We start from the raw sequence: 15932 nt of genomic DNA, 5'->3' as shown, positions 1-15932 counted from the left end.
CAAACCACAAGTAGACGAGAATGCCACGTCTATGTGATGTCATGTGATTCCCGAATGGTCCACGCCACTTGACCAAGAGCAGCAGCCCCGCTGAATCCAGTGCTGTCTTAACTCGATTTCTTCAAGGCCACGCATTTGTGTTTTGCGCAGAAAACTGTAGGAGCGTCTGTTCGGCGTCGTTTTACTCGCCAACGGAAGTACTAAAGGGCGGTGATGGCTTAGGCAATGTCACCATTCCCTGCTTGGGATATGCAGACCCTTTGGATGCAATTTTCTCATAAGCTAAGTCTTTTCTTGGTACGAAACAAGCGCTGTGAAGTTTCTGGAATGGTATTTTAACAGTTCACGTCGACTTGGTATTTGCCTTTAGGGCCTCTTTAAGGGGAGATGCTCATCGAAAAGCTTTTCTTGTGTATTTGTACTAGAGATTTGAAAATACACCCAATTATATAGCTTTTAAAGCATATTATAAATATTCAATTTGTTTTTCTCTAGCTGCTGTAGTTCTTGAGTTACATTCTACATGATGACAAAATATAGTGATTTTGTGGACAACTTTTGTCTAAGTTTTCACAAAAAGCTTTTCACAAATTTTTTTCACATCACGAAAATAACCTTGTATGCTTATAATTGTCTTATACTAACGAAATCTGGCATACATACTTCTGAAGATAGGTTAAATACTGATATCTACTTGAAGTTGCAATAACTCCCACCAGTAGTTGCGAAAGTATGAGGCTATAATTCAGGGAATTGTGCAAAACGCAATCAGTTGACATGTAAATTTTTTTGCATAGTTCCAGTAATTGTACTTTGTCTGGCTAAATATTGGCACTCTGCGATCTACAAAGAGCTAAATAAGCTACAGCACGATGCTTTTTGTGAAATTTTAGTAAATAAAAAAGTGGTTGCGAAGATTACTGTATTTTGCCATTGTGTATCACTTAACTCGGACTATGACAGCCACACAAAACATAACAACATATTTGAAATGTGCATAAAAACCTCTGCAATTGGTTGAATTTTCAAACCTTTAGTTCTAATAATAAAATTATCACAGTTTCGCCATGAGGGCGAAACATTGAATGTGATAGGATATTATTGGATGTGATGCTAGGATATTACGCAAAGTGTAAGGCTTGTAGCTGTGGTGGAAGTATCAATTGAAGTAAGGTGACTAAGTAACAGCGAGCTGTTGTGCTAGGGGTCCTCTGTTTGAATCCTGCCATCTGACAATTTCATTTATGTTTGTTTATTAAAGCCAATGTCTTTCGTAACGACTTTACCACCACTTTTTCATATCGGGTAAGTTTCAAACCTCTTGCCTAGGTTGATCTTGAAGGTAGTGCACAGCCGCACCATTAAAATTACGTCATTTTCAGGTTTGAGCTTTGTTATTGTTTCGCACTTTTAAAAGCTAAGTCTGAGAAGATTTAAGATAAAAGGCATGTGCTGTCGGTATTCTGTTTCATAACATTTGTTTGTGGGCTGCCATTCTTAAAATTCTGAGGAATAATTTTGTCAAGAATGTAAGACCTGGTATGAGCAACTTTAGTGACAAAAAAAAATTAAGTTATGGGGTTTTACATGCCAAAACCACGATCTGATTATGAAGCACGCTGTAGTGGGGGACTCCAGAATAATTTGGACCACCCAAGGTTTTTTAACGTGCACCATAATTTCAGTACACACGTGTTTTCGCATCTCGCCTCCATCAAAATGCGGCCTCCGTGGCCGGGATTTGATCCTGCAACCTTGTGCTTAGCAGCCCAATACCATAGCCACTAAGCGACCACTGCAGTTAACGTTAGTGATAGAATGGTGTGGCAATATAACCTTCATATACCATGTGTCACATAGCATACATATGCCTAAATATAAATGGAACCTCACAGCAACACTGATGACGGCAAAAATTCGCTTGGAGTGTCCATATAATTGCTATCACAATAATATACACAGAACCTCACAGTGACGACAACAGCAAAAATTTCCTTGGAGTGTCCATTGTTGTAATAAATAAAAGTTTTTCTGAGGAGCATCTCCCCTTAACTGCTGCTGTCACATGCCTGAGGGACCGCATCATATACCTTATATACTTGAATAAGGGCCGCACTCTTGTAAGGGCTGCACCACCTACTTAGCAGCTCCTCCCCCCCCCCCCCACCACCTCAAAAAAAAAAGTTGAAATACAAGAGTTCAAAAATTGAAAAAAAAAGATTGAAAAGAGCATCGCAGCTTGTGTGCATGCTCTTAGATTGCATGTGTGTGCCGTGTGCGGTCTTCGGACAGTGTTATGAAAAGCTTTGGTGTCAAAGTCATATGTAATGCCTTGAAGGGCACCGAGGATGACTGTATCCATTAGTGTGCTATTGAACTGAATCTGAGCAACGGTGACTGCAACTATAGTGAGGACTATACGGGGTGCACAAAGTATTTGAGGACACGACTTTGAATTGCCATAGACATTAACATTCTTGTTCCATCTATCCAGCACTTAACATCGTCCACACCAACCGCTCAGTCACCTATCTAGTACATTTATTCCAGGGTAACAGCTTTCAGTCAGATATTGGAGATGAAGCAGTAAATTCCACTAGTCACCTTGCACGCCAACCACAGCGACTTGGAGATCACCACCTTCTTGAATGTCGCGAATTGGTTTGTTTTTTGGGGTGAGACAAGAGTTTGTGGCCAATTCTCATCTGTGACAAAGACATTTAAATGCTATCAGGGGTCAGATGTCATTCAGACAGTTAAATTTCTCTAGCAGTAGGAGGTTACGATGACTGAGAACCCTGAAAAGCCAATTATGGCCACTGCCGATCAGCTTCACATGGTAGAATAAAAATCAAGCTTCCTTTCCTCGATTTTATTAGGTGCCAGTCCTAAGTTATGGATTTGCATGCATGCACAGTTCCTTGGCACCCAAGAACGTCTGGTCGCAAACTTCAGTGACCATGTCACCCTCAATATGGCGTCCTAGCTCCAAATATCTAGGCCTGCACGCCGCTATGTATGATGGGTATCACTGAGAGAAAGACTAGCAAACAGCCAAACAACAATGAAAACTTGCTAAAGCCTGCTGTTGTGAAAGTACTGCCCAACATCAACATACACTATCTGATCTGTGTGTACAGTATAGGCACTATCGAACTCGAATCCAATCAATAATTTCATTATAGTCTTAATAAAAAAAGCAGCAAAAGAAACGCTAAAAAAATACTTGGAATGAGTTTACTGAATCTTGTCTGAAATGTTGATGCTATTACTGAAGTCATCATTATGTCCTCAAATACCTCATGCACCTGGCACCAGATGCGTGATGGGCTTGCCTGAACAAATGTATATGCATTATGAAAACAGCAGCCCTCGCTTTTTTTTTTTTTTGCACAAATAAATCAAGAATATTACACACGGTTAGAAAAATTAGACCGCAATGGCCTACCCCCTTGTAAGAGCCACACCTAGTGAAGATTGAAAAAAAAAAAGTACAGCTCTTATGTGAGTATATACAGTATATTCTTAAGGCACTGTGTCATCTATATACTGTATGCAAGCTAATAGTTCTTAGCCCTTTTATGTGTTCTTTTTGTACACTTGTGTAGACAATTTATGATTTGTAATATGTATTTTCTAGGCATCAAATTTGTAATTTTATGAAAAATAGAAGAGAAAAAATAAACAATTTACCAATTGGTAGCTTGGTACCACATACCAAAGGCTGTAACTTTTTGACATTCTCATCCAGGGCAAGATCCTCTACTGATCTCTGTGTCAAGATGGCCTTAGAAAATAAAATCGACAAATGCAACTCGTTGCTGGCAATTTAAAATAGGTAATGGAATGTGCATATGAGTCAGACTTCATATAAGTTATTGTGCAAAATTTTTGCGAGTAAGACTTGGCTTACCTCCACTTGGCAGCACAACGATAGCTCCCCAATGCGGTGCAGAGAAAAAAATGCACCGTAATTTTTCTAGGGTGACCGTAAAGTGAGAAAAATATATTTTGTGTTGGTATATATGTACTCTTTGTTGTATATATATATGTATATATACAATATACACATATAGTACATATAACACATAGTACATATAGAACACAGTACATATAACATATATGTACTGTGTTGGTATATGTACTCTTCATTCATGAATAACAATAAAAAAGGAAATAAGCTTATTAGAATTAAAAATTTTATGCATTTTTATGAACATAGTTCAAGGCTTTGAAGATCCGCACACGAGAATATTTCGCAAGTCTCAAATGTTTCTGCTCTTACACCAATACGTATGTCCATAAGGTAATCGAACTGCGTAGGTGTGCACACTCAAGAAAACTGTTTGGTTGTGTGCCCATCAAAAAAAGCAACATGTGTGACAAACTTCCGTTAATCTTCATCTTATTGCCAACCAGCTAGGGCAATTAGTTTTCGCGAGTCTTAAAAAGAAAGAAATGGAAATGCATGCACGACGGCATCCTTCCTATGCGCACCCCTGTGAGCACTAAACGAGCGAGAAACAAGCGGTCGCCCTTTGAGCGATTAGTAACGAGATAGCCATCACTTTTGCAAGCGCAAAAAGCCGAAACCGCCCGCGAAACAAAATCCAAACTGCCACCCACGCTCGCCAATGCGCGAACAGTAGTATACAGACGCGCAAGGGCAAACTAGCGCTAAAACCATGCAACGAAAACCGAGAGAGGGAGGCGCGTGAAAAACATTCCCTGTATCCCCACATAGTGGCAGCACATGACAGAAAAGAAAAAGTTAGGAAATTGGCACACTTTTTAAACGTACAGACGGCACCATAAATATATGGCATCGAGCATTTTCGGACTTGTTCGCGGCGCCTTATATTTACGTCATTGACCGTAAAAGGCTTAATGGGTGTTTGTTTCACTTTTCAGATATTCTACAGAGTTGGCCAGGCAGGGGACGAGAATGGGTGTTCCGCATTGTGTCACCGACCCAACTAATGCCCATTGAGATAGCTGCTCCTTCCAGGGAAGAGATGCAAGATTGGGTGCTCAAGATTCGAGAGACTGCTCAGTCTGCCAATGACATGGTCAGCGCCATCAAGCATACAATCCCCCATTCCTTTCATGCACTAAGCACTGCTTTAGTGTATCATCTTGTGTTGTTGTTGTTGTTGTTGTTGTTATTATTATTATTATTATTATTATTATTATTATTATTATTATTATTATTATTATTATTATTATTATTACAATCATTCATGGAATTCTTACATGTACAGATCTGCTAGCTTCTTTTTCACTACGGGTTCCGCAAAAGATTACCAGGGAACATAGACCTTTCCACATTCCTGCCTCTTTCAGCAGGTGCATGCCTCTCCACAGAATGCAGAGCCTATATAACTCTAATTTCCTCCATCTTGGTGTCTTTCCAAACGTGTTGTCTTTTTTCTGTTCTGAGCTTTGCACTTGAGCTTTCTTTTTAGTCACACTCCACTCCTGTCTTGTGGTTTCTCTATCCTTCCATATGTGTGTAATATATATTGCATGTAAATTTGTTATTGCTTGACTGCTGCTCTTTATGCACCTATTTATCCTGAGCTTTTCTTTGTTCTTTATTCAATTTTTTATCCTGTAACTTTTGGTATAATTGCTTTACCACTTTATCTTTATTTTTTATTTTATTTTGTTTCTATGTGTGCCAGTATTTAGACCTTTGGTTGTTCCTGGGCACACAAAATAACGTTTGATCAATAACTATTTAAGTGAAGAAAAATTGCAAAGTGTGCCTCTTTAGGGCTGGCTATTCAAGGTGGAGATAGCTGACCAAAGCACTTGGCCGAATTGTGTAATGAATATAGAAAAATATATATGTCTTGCTCATGTTTATTCTTTTTTGTACAGATCCAGCAAAGAAGGGAAATGGAGCGAAGCTTGAGGCTTGCTAAGGAATTATCCAATCTCATAATCTATTGCAGATCTGTGCAGTTCTGTCCTGAAAGTAAGTAAGATAGGTGTGTTATTTACAATGCTATGTTAAACTTAACAATCTTAGTAGTTTGGTTGATTCATCATTCCACTTTTTCTCCTCTATTAGGGATTGGGAACTTCACAGAAATGTCATCATTTCCAGAAACGAAAGTTGAGAAATGGATGAGTCCTCAGCACTGCTCTTTCTTCCTCAAATATCCTTTCTGTTGAACAGTTATGCTGTGCTGTGTGCCTTTAGCTCGGGCCCAACTCCGACGCAGCCTTTTCAAATACATGTAAAGTGCAGAAACGCTTTTCGGAGATTACCCCTGGACCGATTTTAATTAAATTTGTTGCATTTGAGAGAGAAAGGTTAATGCTAGTGACTGTTGGAAGAATAATTTCTATTTAGGGCCTGAATTTTGTTAAAGGAATTTTCAAAAATTTTAAAGTTCAAAAAAATGGAAGCACGAAGCTTACAAATTAATAGCTCTGCGTCAAGAACATATATAGTGGTTCTGTAAACGGCAACCATTAGATCATTCAAAGCAGACAAATTCAATATGTTAATTTATATCTTATGTGAATTAGTTACGTTGTTTAGAAGAGTTCTGCAAAAGCTGTATTTCCATATTACAAAATTTTTTTAGGTTCATGTGTAAAATATCAATTTTCTCCACTTTAGATGTACTATTATATGCAATTCACATAATTGTGATATCATTTTTCATTGCTGAGTTACAGAGTTGTAAACTTGATAGTTTTGTTTTCTGAAATTTTGCGATTTTTGTCAATTTTTGATGAAAAATTGATGGCCTAAATCAAAAATTTGAAACCAACAGTCATTAGTTTTGAAGTGTTTCTTTTAAATCCTACAAACCTCGTCAAATTTGGTGCAGTGGTTGCCAAAAAAAAAAAAAACGAATTCTCCTTTTACATGTATTTAGATAAAAGCACCCGAGCTAAAGCTTCCTCTTAAGTTACCCTATTTTTCTTGATATATTAAACATTTCTGCAATCTGAAACTTTGAATGCAGCAGCAGACCGTATCTGTTTACTTATTTATTTATTTATTTATTTGTACATACTGCAGCCTCATAGGAGGGCTATTGCGGGAGTGGGTTAATAGAGTGGTGAAAAAAAAAAAGTGAAATCAACAGTGACTCTTACAGCATTTGCAACTGTATTTGTATGGCAGTCAAAGAGCTGGAAAATCATTTTCTTCTGTTCTTAGAATCAGCGAAACAGTGAAATGCGTACACGTAAAGCATAAACTAAACTTAATTTAAGCAGTTACACATGCTGGTTTTCATAGAGAGCACTTTCGAATTCGCTTATTGGGAGTGAACGAAGGCAGCCAGGTAAGGAATTCCATACATTTATAGTGCGGGCAAAGAAGCTGTAACCCGCCGCGGTTGCTCAGTGGCTATGGTGTTAGGCTGCTGAGCACGAGGGCGCGGGATCGAATCCCGGCCACGGCGGCCGCATTTCGATGGGGGCGAAATGCGAAAACACCCGTGTACTTAGATTTAGGTGCACGTTAAAGAACCCCAGGTGGTCAAAATTTCTGGAGTCCCCCACTACGGCGTGCCTCATAATCAGAAAGTGGTTTTGGCACGTAAAACCCCATATATTATTATTATTAAAGAAGCTGTACTTAAAAGTACTTGTACACACATAGAAAAGGTGAAGATTAGGCTCGTGGAAGCTACACATGCAAGAAGGCTTGGTGAAAGATACACAAGCTGTGTTTGAAGTATGATAGGACATGTTAATTATGTTGTGCAAAAATTTTAATGATTCCACATCACGACATACTGAAAGTAATGTTAGTTTCAGCATAGGGAGGCCAGATGAGGGTGAAAAATAGCAGTCATACCGGTGAAAAATGAAGTGGACAGCTTTTTCTGAACTGCTTCTAGTTTGATTATATTATTTTAGTTATGGGTGTGACCCACTGTGGCGGCATAATTGATAATGGGGTCAACAAGAGTTTCATACATTAAGCATTTAGTAGCCTTCGGAGCCTTCTGCATAGTAAAACGTACATATCCAAGTTGTTTTAGGGCCTCTGAACATGTTTGGTCAACGTATGCAGACCATGAGGGATTGTGAGTAAATGTTACGCCAAGGTATTTTATGTTGTCTAACTCTGGTTAAAGATGATCCATTCAAGGAATATGTTGCAATTACAGGTGCCGCTCTTTTCGTGCAGGACAAAATAACTGTTTTTTAAAATTAATGTTCAATTTTCACACCAAGCACTGAAAGAGACAAAGGAATCGTTCAATCGCTTATAACTAGTTGCAGAGTAAATCACGTTGTATAAGACGCAATCATCAGCATAAAGATGAATGCTGGAAGAAGCATATTTTTTGGAGGTCATTGACATAAATTAAAGACAGTAAAGGACCCAGGACTGATCCTTGAGGAACCTCAGAGCCTACTTCAAGGATGGATGACCTTGCAGAACTAAAGTCGACGTACTGGGACCTGTTAGAAAGGAAACTGGCAGTCCAATCGAACAGACGGGAATTTTTTAGTTCTGCATTTAATTTTTACAAAAGGTGAGAATGAAGTAATGAATACAAAGTTCTAGGGGGAAATGAATGAAAGTTGCATCAATCTGTTTACCGAGCTATAATTAATAAGAAATGTCATGGGTGAAGTCGGTTAACTGTGTGATAGTACTGAAACCACATCTAAAGCCATGCTGAACATTAGTTAGAATGTTGTTAGACTCAAAAAAATCTATTATGTGTTCGTAAATAAAATGTTCCACCATTTTTCACGAGTGGGAAGTTAAAGATATTAGTCTGTAATCTGTTACGTCAGTCTTGTTAACCTGTTTTATACAAGGGTATTTCTCTTGCAAGTTTCCACGATGAAGGAACAATTCCTGTTTCTAGGGACTTACTGAATAGAGTTTCAAAATAGCATGATGGTCTATTGTGAATAGCGAAGTAAAAATTAGTTCGGAATACCATCAGAGCCACTAGACCTTTTTGCATCTGAATTTAAATTCAAATTAAGTATGCCATTGACATTAACTGTAATGTCAGAAATAGAAAAATCTGAATCATTATCAAAAGCAGGGTAGACATGAGAATCGGTTAAGTACACAGAACGAAATCATTCATTGAATGCATTGGAGATGAGCTCAGCATCATTTACACTTTCATCAGTGATAGTAAATGAAGATGAAGAATCAGTAGCAAGCATGACAGAACGCCAGAACTTCTGAGGATTATTAGCAATCCTGGAAGCTCAACATGAAATAAAAATCTTTGGCCATATTCATTTTCAAGTTTAGTTCCTCTTTGGCAGATGTGAATCTAGCAGTGGCATCATAGTCATTACAGTGTTTCGAATGTCTCAGTCTTCTAACGTATCGTGATAATTGCAAAATTTCTCTAGCCATCCATGAGATAGCACCATTTTTTTTCGTACTTTTTAATGGAACAAAGCATTGAATACACAGCTCCGTAATGTTTTCAAATGACGAACTAGTGTATTCACGTCACAATCCTTAGTGAGTGTGCTCAGTGATTTGAAACCTTCTGATAAAACTTCGAGAATAGATGTGTCATTAGAGTGATTAAAGTAGAAAAAAAGTTTGAATTTCGGCATGCGGTTTACAGATTGTGCAGTTTAGCGATATAACCATTGCCTTGTGATCTGCAATTCCATCAGTAATTTCACGCTCGGACAGCTTGTCAACAAAGTCTGAACTAATAAACTCCAGGTCAAAAAGTGCCTTCTGTCTTGTTGTGCCATCAACTACTTGTGTAAGCCCAAAAGATAAAGAAAAGTTAATTAGATCGCTACCTAAAGAACTGCAATATGTTCAACTTCCTTAAAAGAAATTTTAAATGCACTCCTTCAAATCAAGGAAATCTACGCTTCAAATGTTTGACTTCTTCTAGAGCATGCAGCTTCCATATGCAATCCACACACTGATAACTTTGTCAACAAGCCCTAATCCATTCATAGCTGATCTGCACACTTTGTTACTAAATCATACCAGAAAGCATCGGTGTCACTGCCATAAGAATACGTTGTTATGGGAACTCCTTAAAAGCTACCACACATTCTTTCGATTGTTACTGTTAAACTAAATAGCATATGAAAAGACAGATATAAATCAACAAACTAGGCATGTAGGGCCCTCTGGGCAGTACTTTTCGGCAATAAGGTAGCCTCGCCACCTGCGGGGTTATCTTACTAAGCTATGTTGAATACTTGGTTGCAATAGTCAAAAGTTCAATCCTCCTCTTTTTTTTTCTTTTTTTTTTATTTTTTTATCTGTTGATGGTGTGCCTGACTTTGACCTCCTCCAGTGCACTACATCTGCAGGCTTGGAGCGACGCTTGACACTGGAAAAAAGATGCCGAGAGCGAGTGGGGCTATAGTAATCTAGGTACAACCAAATTAGGAAGGCCCACTAAGCTTCAACAAAGACACTCCCTCACCAGAACAGGAATTGGCCTCCTTGGCCAATTCAACCACTAACTCCCAAATGACTCATTCGATCAACCAATGGTCCTCAGTCCCCAGCAGCTGCAGAGCACCTGACCGAGGCGGCGGTCACACCTGTAACGCAGCAGAGGGTGCTAAGAATCTCTGGACCCGGACAGACCTCCAAGGGAACTGACCCTGTCAGCCTTTAACAGCCGAGCTCTGTCGAGTTAGGCTAGCTTAGCAGGAATCTTTGAGGAACTATCAGACATTGTTTGGGATATCATTGGCCTAAGTGAGGATAGAAGAACTGGTGAGGCTTATACAGCACTGACTAACGGCCATGTCCTCTGGTATAGAGGTCCCCCAGATAAGAAGCAATACAGAGTAGAATTCCTAATCCATAAGGACATAGCAGGCAACATTGACGAATTCTGCAGCATTAATGAGAGGGTAGCAGTAGTCGTAATCAAACTTAATAAGAGGTATAAATTAAAGATAGCATATGCCTATACTCCAACATCCAGTCACAATAATGGTAAAGTAGATCAGTTTTATGAAGATGTTGAATTAGCGATGAGAAAGGTGCAAACTCAGTATGCTGTAGTAATTATGGGTGACTTCAATGCAAAAGTGTGGAAAAAACAGGTTGGTGAACAAGTAATTGGCAACTACGGCCTCAATTCTAGGAATGCTAGAGCAGAGATACTGGTAGAATTCGCTGAAAGGAATAAGCTGAGAATAATGAACACCTTTTTTAGGCAGCATAGCAACAGGAAGTAGACTTGGAAAAGCCCTAATGGTAAAACAAAAAGTGAAATTGATTTTGTACTTTCTGCCGATCCCAGCATAGTGCAGGATGTAGAAGCGATAGGTAGGGTAAAGTCCAGTGATCATAGGTTAGTGACAGCTAGGATCCACCTCAATTTGAAAGAGAGAAAGAATAAAATTGGTCAAGAAGAAACAGGCCAACCTAGACGCAGCAAGGGTGAAGAAAGCAGACAAATTCAGGCTGGTGTTTGCAAACAAATCTGCAGCCTTAGAACAGAGATGAAGATGACATAGAGGTAATGAATGAAACTAACTAGGCTGGCTTCAGAGGCAGCAATTGAAGTGGGAGGCAAGGCATCAAGGCAACCAGTAGGCGAGCTCTCCCAAGTAACAAAGCACCTAATAAAGAAACGACAAAGGATGAAAGTGTCCAACACAAGAGATAAGATAGAATTCGCGGAACTGTCAAAACTGATCAAGGCGAAGATAAATGATATTCGAAACTATAACCTGAGAAAGACTGAAGAAGCTGTAAAAAAGGGACGCAGCCTGAAATCAGTGAGAAGGAAACTTTGCATAGGACAAACCAAGATGTATGCACTGAAAGATAAGCAGGGTAATATCATCAGCAATCTTGAAGATATAGTAAAAGCAGTGGAAGAATTCTATACTGACCCAGAGGAGTCGGGATACCTCAATTAGAAACAGTAATGAATAGGATACAGAAACTCCTCCTATATTTAGCGATGGGGTCTAAAGGGCCTTGCAAGACATGAAACGAGGAAGAGCAGCAGGAGAAGATGGAAGAACAGTCGATTTAATCAAAAATGGAGGAGACATAATGCTTGGAAAACTGGCGGCTCTTTATACGAAGTGTCTGTCGACTGAAAGGGTCCCAGAAAACTGGAAAAATGCAAACATTATACTAGTCCAAAAAAAGGGAGACGTTAGAGAATTGCGAAATTATAGGCCCATTAGCTTACTATCAGTATTATATAAAATATTTACCAAAATAATCTTCAATAAAATAAGGGCAACACTGTACTTTAGTCAACCAAGGGAACAGGCTGGCTTCAGAAAGGGATACCCTACAATGGATCACATACATGGCATTAATCAGGTTATCGAGAAATCCACAGAGTACACTAAACTTCTCTATATAACTTTCATAGATTACGAAAAGGCACTTGATTCAGTAGAGGTACCAGCAGTCATATAGGCATTCCGTAATCAAGAAGTACAGAACGCTTGGGTAAATACTTTGGAAAATATCTACAGAGATTTCACAGCTAACCTAATTCTACACAAAAAAAAGCTCGAAGATACCTATAAAGAAAGGGGTCAGACAGGAAGACACAATCTCTCCAATGCTATTCACTGCGTGCTTGAAAGAACTATTCAAGCTATTAAACTGGGGAGGATTAGTAGTAAGGATCAATGACGAATATCTCAGCAATCTTCGGTTTGCTGATGACATTGTTCTATTCAGCAACACTGCAGGCGAGGTGCAACAAATGATTGAGGACCTTGACAGAGAGAGTGTAAGAGTGGGATTGAAGATTAATATGCAGAAGACAAAGATAATGATGAATAACTGGGCAAGGGAACAAGAGTTCAGGATCGCCAGTCACTCTAGAGTCTGTGAAAGTGTACGTTTACCTATGTCAATTAATCACAGGGAACCATGATCATGAGAAGGAAATTCATAGAAGAATAAAAATGGGTTGGATCACATATGGCAGACATTGTCAGCTCCCGACTGGAAGCTTACCATTATCATTGAAAAGGAATATGCCTAATCAGTGCATTTTGTGGATGCTGTTATATGGGGCAGAGACTTGGAGACTGACAAAGAAGCTTGAGAACAAGTTAAAGACCACACAGAGAGCAATGGAACGAAGAATACTAGGCGTAACGTTAAGAGACAGAGAGAGAGAGAGGTTTGGATCAGAGAGCAAATGGGTATAGCCGATATTCTAATTGACATTAAGAGAAAAAAATGGCGCTGGGCAGGTCATGTAATGCACAGGTTAGATAACCGTTGGACCATTGGAGTTACAGAATGGGTACCAGAGAAGGGAAGTGCAGTAGAGGACGGCAGAAGACTAGGTGGTGCGATGAAATGAGGAAATTTGTGGGTGCTACTATGAATCGGTTGGCACAATACAGGGGTAATTGGAGATCGCAGGGAGAGGCCTTCGTCCTGCAGTGGACATAAAATAGGCTGATGATGATGATGAATGCATATGACTTGCCACCCTTTGTGTCATAACAAAGCAGTCATAGTTGGAAGTTATGTGAATTCCAGTTTTTCACATCTGTTTTTAAATTTCTTCCCTCACTGCATAACCAAATGGAATACACTGCCTGAAGCCGTCATTTTTATATCTGATATGTTTTTCGCAGCATTTAGAGATCGCACATAGCACTCTGGAAAATGAAATTGCTAGCAGAACGATCCTTGCGATGACCTCTTTTGTTTTGTCTTCCTTGCTGTCAGCAGTGTTAATACTGTGTTAATATTGTGATGTGTTAAATTTTTTGTGTTGTATCATGCACTGTATTGTTGTTCGTGTGCTGTTTACATGTTTTACATGGAAGAATCATGTACTCCCTAACCTAATGCTCAATGCACGAATGTAGTTCCATCATTGAATAATATATACGGTTGACTTCCTTTAATTCGATCCCAACGGAACCAATGAAGCGGTTCAAGTTAAACAAAAGACAGAAAAAAGCGCCCAAACATGCTGTTAATTCACTTGGCAGTATTTGCCTTTATAATTAGCTTCTCCACAGTAAAGACGTGTTATGTGGGGAAACATGCCAAGCAGAGAATGTTGCCACTCTTTTGAGACATAGCATGTGTTCCTTAACGCACTCGCCCCATCTCCAGTTGCAGTATGAGCTCCGAGACGTCTAATAAGTTTACTGGCTGGCCTTCAGAGTTTTAGATAGACCCGTGCTCTTTTGTTGGTCCTAAGTGTCCCCTTGACTTTCTAAGTTTTTCATCTTACCGCCTTCCTTTCTGCCCCAAAGACAGAAAGTTTTTCTCCCCATCTCGGTGCACGGCACGTGCGTGCATAATTAAGGAACGCATACTATGCCCTGTTAACGATTTCATGTACGAGACGTGAATGGTGGGCGAAACGAGGGAAACGTCAGAAACAGCTCTGAATGGCTGCCAGCATGCTTATTTAACATCTCGGTGCCCGTACTGGGACCGGAGACGGTTTGTGCAGGCATGTATAATAGGTGAGGCGTAAACTCGTAAAGGCTCACGGGACGTGTCATCTGCGTGGCCCTTTTGGTTCAGCAGATGATGGTTCCAGTGCACGATTCTCCATTCACGGGGCCGGTCATGCTTGCTCTCTGTGCACTTTCATAGCAAAGTATCACCCACGCTGCTAATTTCCAGGGCCTGTGGCGGTCGCATCTATGACTGACCACAGAATCTGAGCACAGACTGTCACTGAAGATAACTTTCTTAGCCGATTGATCGAATATTTAAATTAGGCATGGGTGCTGTCGCAGTTTCATGTTTATCTTGAATGATAAGTCACACTTGTTCTCATGTCGCTTATGTTCGGGTCAAGGACATCCATGATTTTGTAACATTTTAATTGTGAATTATCAAATTTGTGCTAGAGCCAATTGTATACACTTACGTGTCCACCTTTCGTAGCCATTCATAAATAGCATTGTACAAGTGTGCACAGCGGCTAAGAACCTTGTCTTTCCCTAAGAAAAATACCTTCCACTTCGCTTTTCGAACTTTTATATCGCTGCTAAAGTAGATGCTTCGGCAAGTTGGTACGACTTGGAATTTTATATCATCTTTCAGCTAACCTTTAAACGTTTTGCGTCATTTACATATGGAACATACATGTGTTGCCTTGTAAAATAACTTGCTGTCCACGTTACTGATAATATTTCCTGGAACATGGGTAATAACAAGATGTTAACCACACGGTAGGCATGGTTTAACCTTGTTTTAACGTAGTATCTCTTTCTCCAACTTAACCAAAACATTTGTTATAAATGTCGCTAACATGTTCAAAGCTGCAGTATACCATTGGTGTTTGGGACACTGTGATATTTGTGTGAGATATGGAGTGTGAGGCATACTAGAAGTGTTCGTCAACTGCAGTTGGCTTTCCCGCATGCTTGAATCTGTCTTAATGTGCTTTCAACGTCTCTTTATAAGGAAGACACTACAGCTTTCTGATCATTAGCCTAGTGTTTCTCGCCTCATGTGCCTTTCACATAGTATACGAGAAAAATTGTGGTCTACATCTTTTCAATCCTCCCAGTACACCTAGGTCATCTTGCACGGAACACCAAATTAAGGTCGCTATACCATATAAGGTGCTCGCCTAAATGGTGTTCCAAGACACTTGTGCCAAGAAAAGGCTTGGATTGGAACCGCTTATCAGCCTATAGTGCCTCCACTACTAAACCATGCATGTTTGAATCAGCCTAGTGAAATTCAGATGAACTAAGTAAAAAAAAATTGTCGTCGGCACGAACGGAATTCACTTGACAAGAAATTGCAACTTCTTATTCAGTATAAGCACAAAATTGTGACGAATTGTAACCAATTCAGTTAAAAAACAATTATTTTAAATAATTGCCTATGTTCAAATTTCATGGTCAGTCATCGATGTGACCATCAAAGGCTCTAGAAACTATCAGCATGGGCGACACCTTCTCTTGAAGGTGCAGGAAGAGCAAGCTCGACCGGCATCACAAAT

At 39.5% G+C, this 15932-nt stretch overlaps 1 protein-coding gene across 2 annotated transcripts in view; it reads left to right on the top strand.

Moving 5' to 3' along the window:
- Positions 1 to 15932, top strand: part of sl (small wing phospholipase C gamma 1) — an 83852-nt gene that overhangs the window by 43456 nt on the left and 24464 nt on the right. For both annotated transcript variants that reach the window (XM_065425231.1, XM_065425232.1), the window contains exons 22-24: positions 4912 to 5069; positions 5884 to 5980; positions 6077 to 6167. In XM_065425231.1, coding sequence (XP_065281303.1) covers positions 4912 to 5069; positions 5884 to 5980; positions 6077 to 6167 — 346 coding nt within the window. The remainder of the gene's footprint in view (positions 1 to 4911; positions 5070 to 5883; positions 5981 to 6076; positions 6168 to 15932) is intronic.

The sequence above is a fragment of the Dermacentor albipictus genome, chromosome 1, assembly GCF_038994185.2.
Source record: "Dermacentor albipictus isolate Rhodes 1998 colony chromosome 1, USDA_Dalb.pri_finalv2, whole genome shotgun sequence".
Taxonomy (NCBI): domain Eukaryota; kingdom Metazoa; phylum Arthropoda; class Arachnida; order Ixodida; family Ixodidae; genus Dermacentor; species Dermacentor albipictus.
This window is presented reverse-complemented; position numbering and strand designations above follow the sequence as displayed.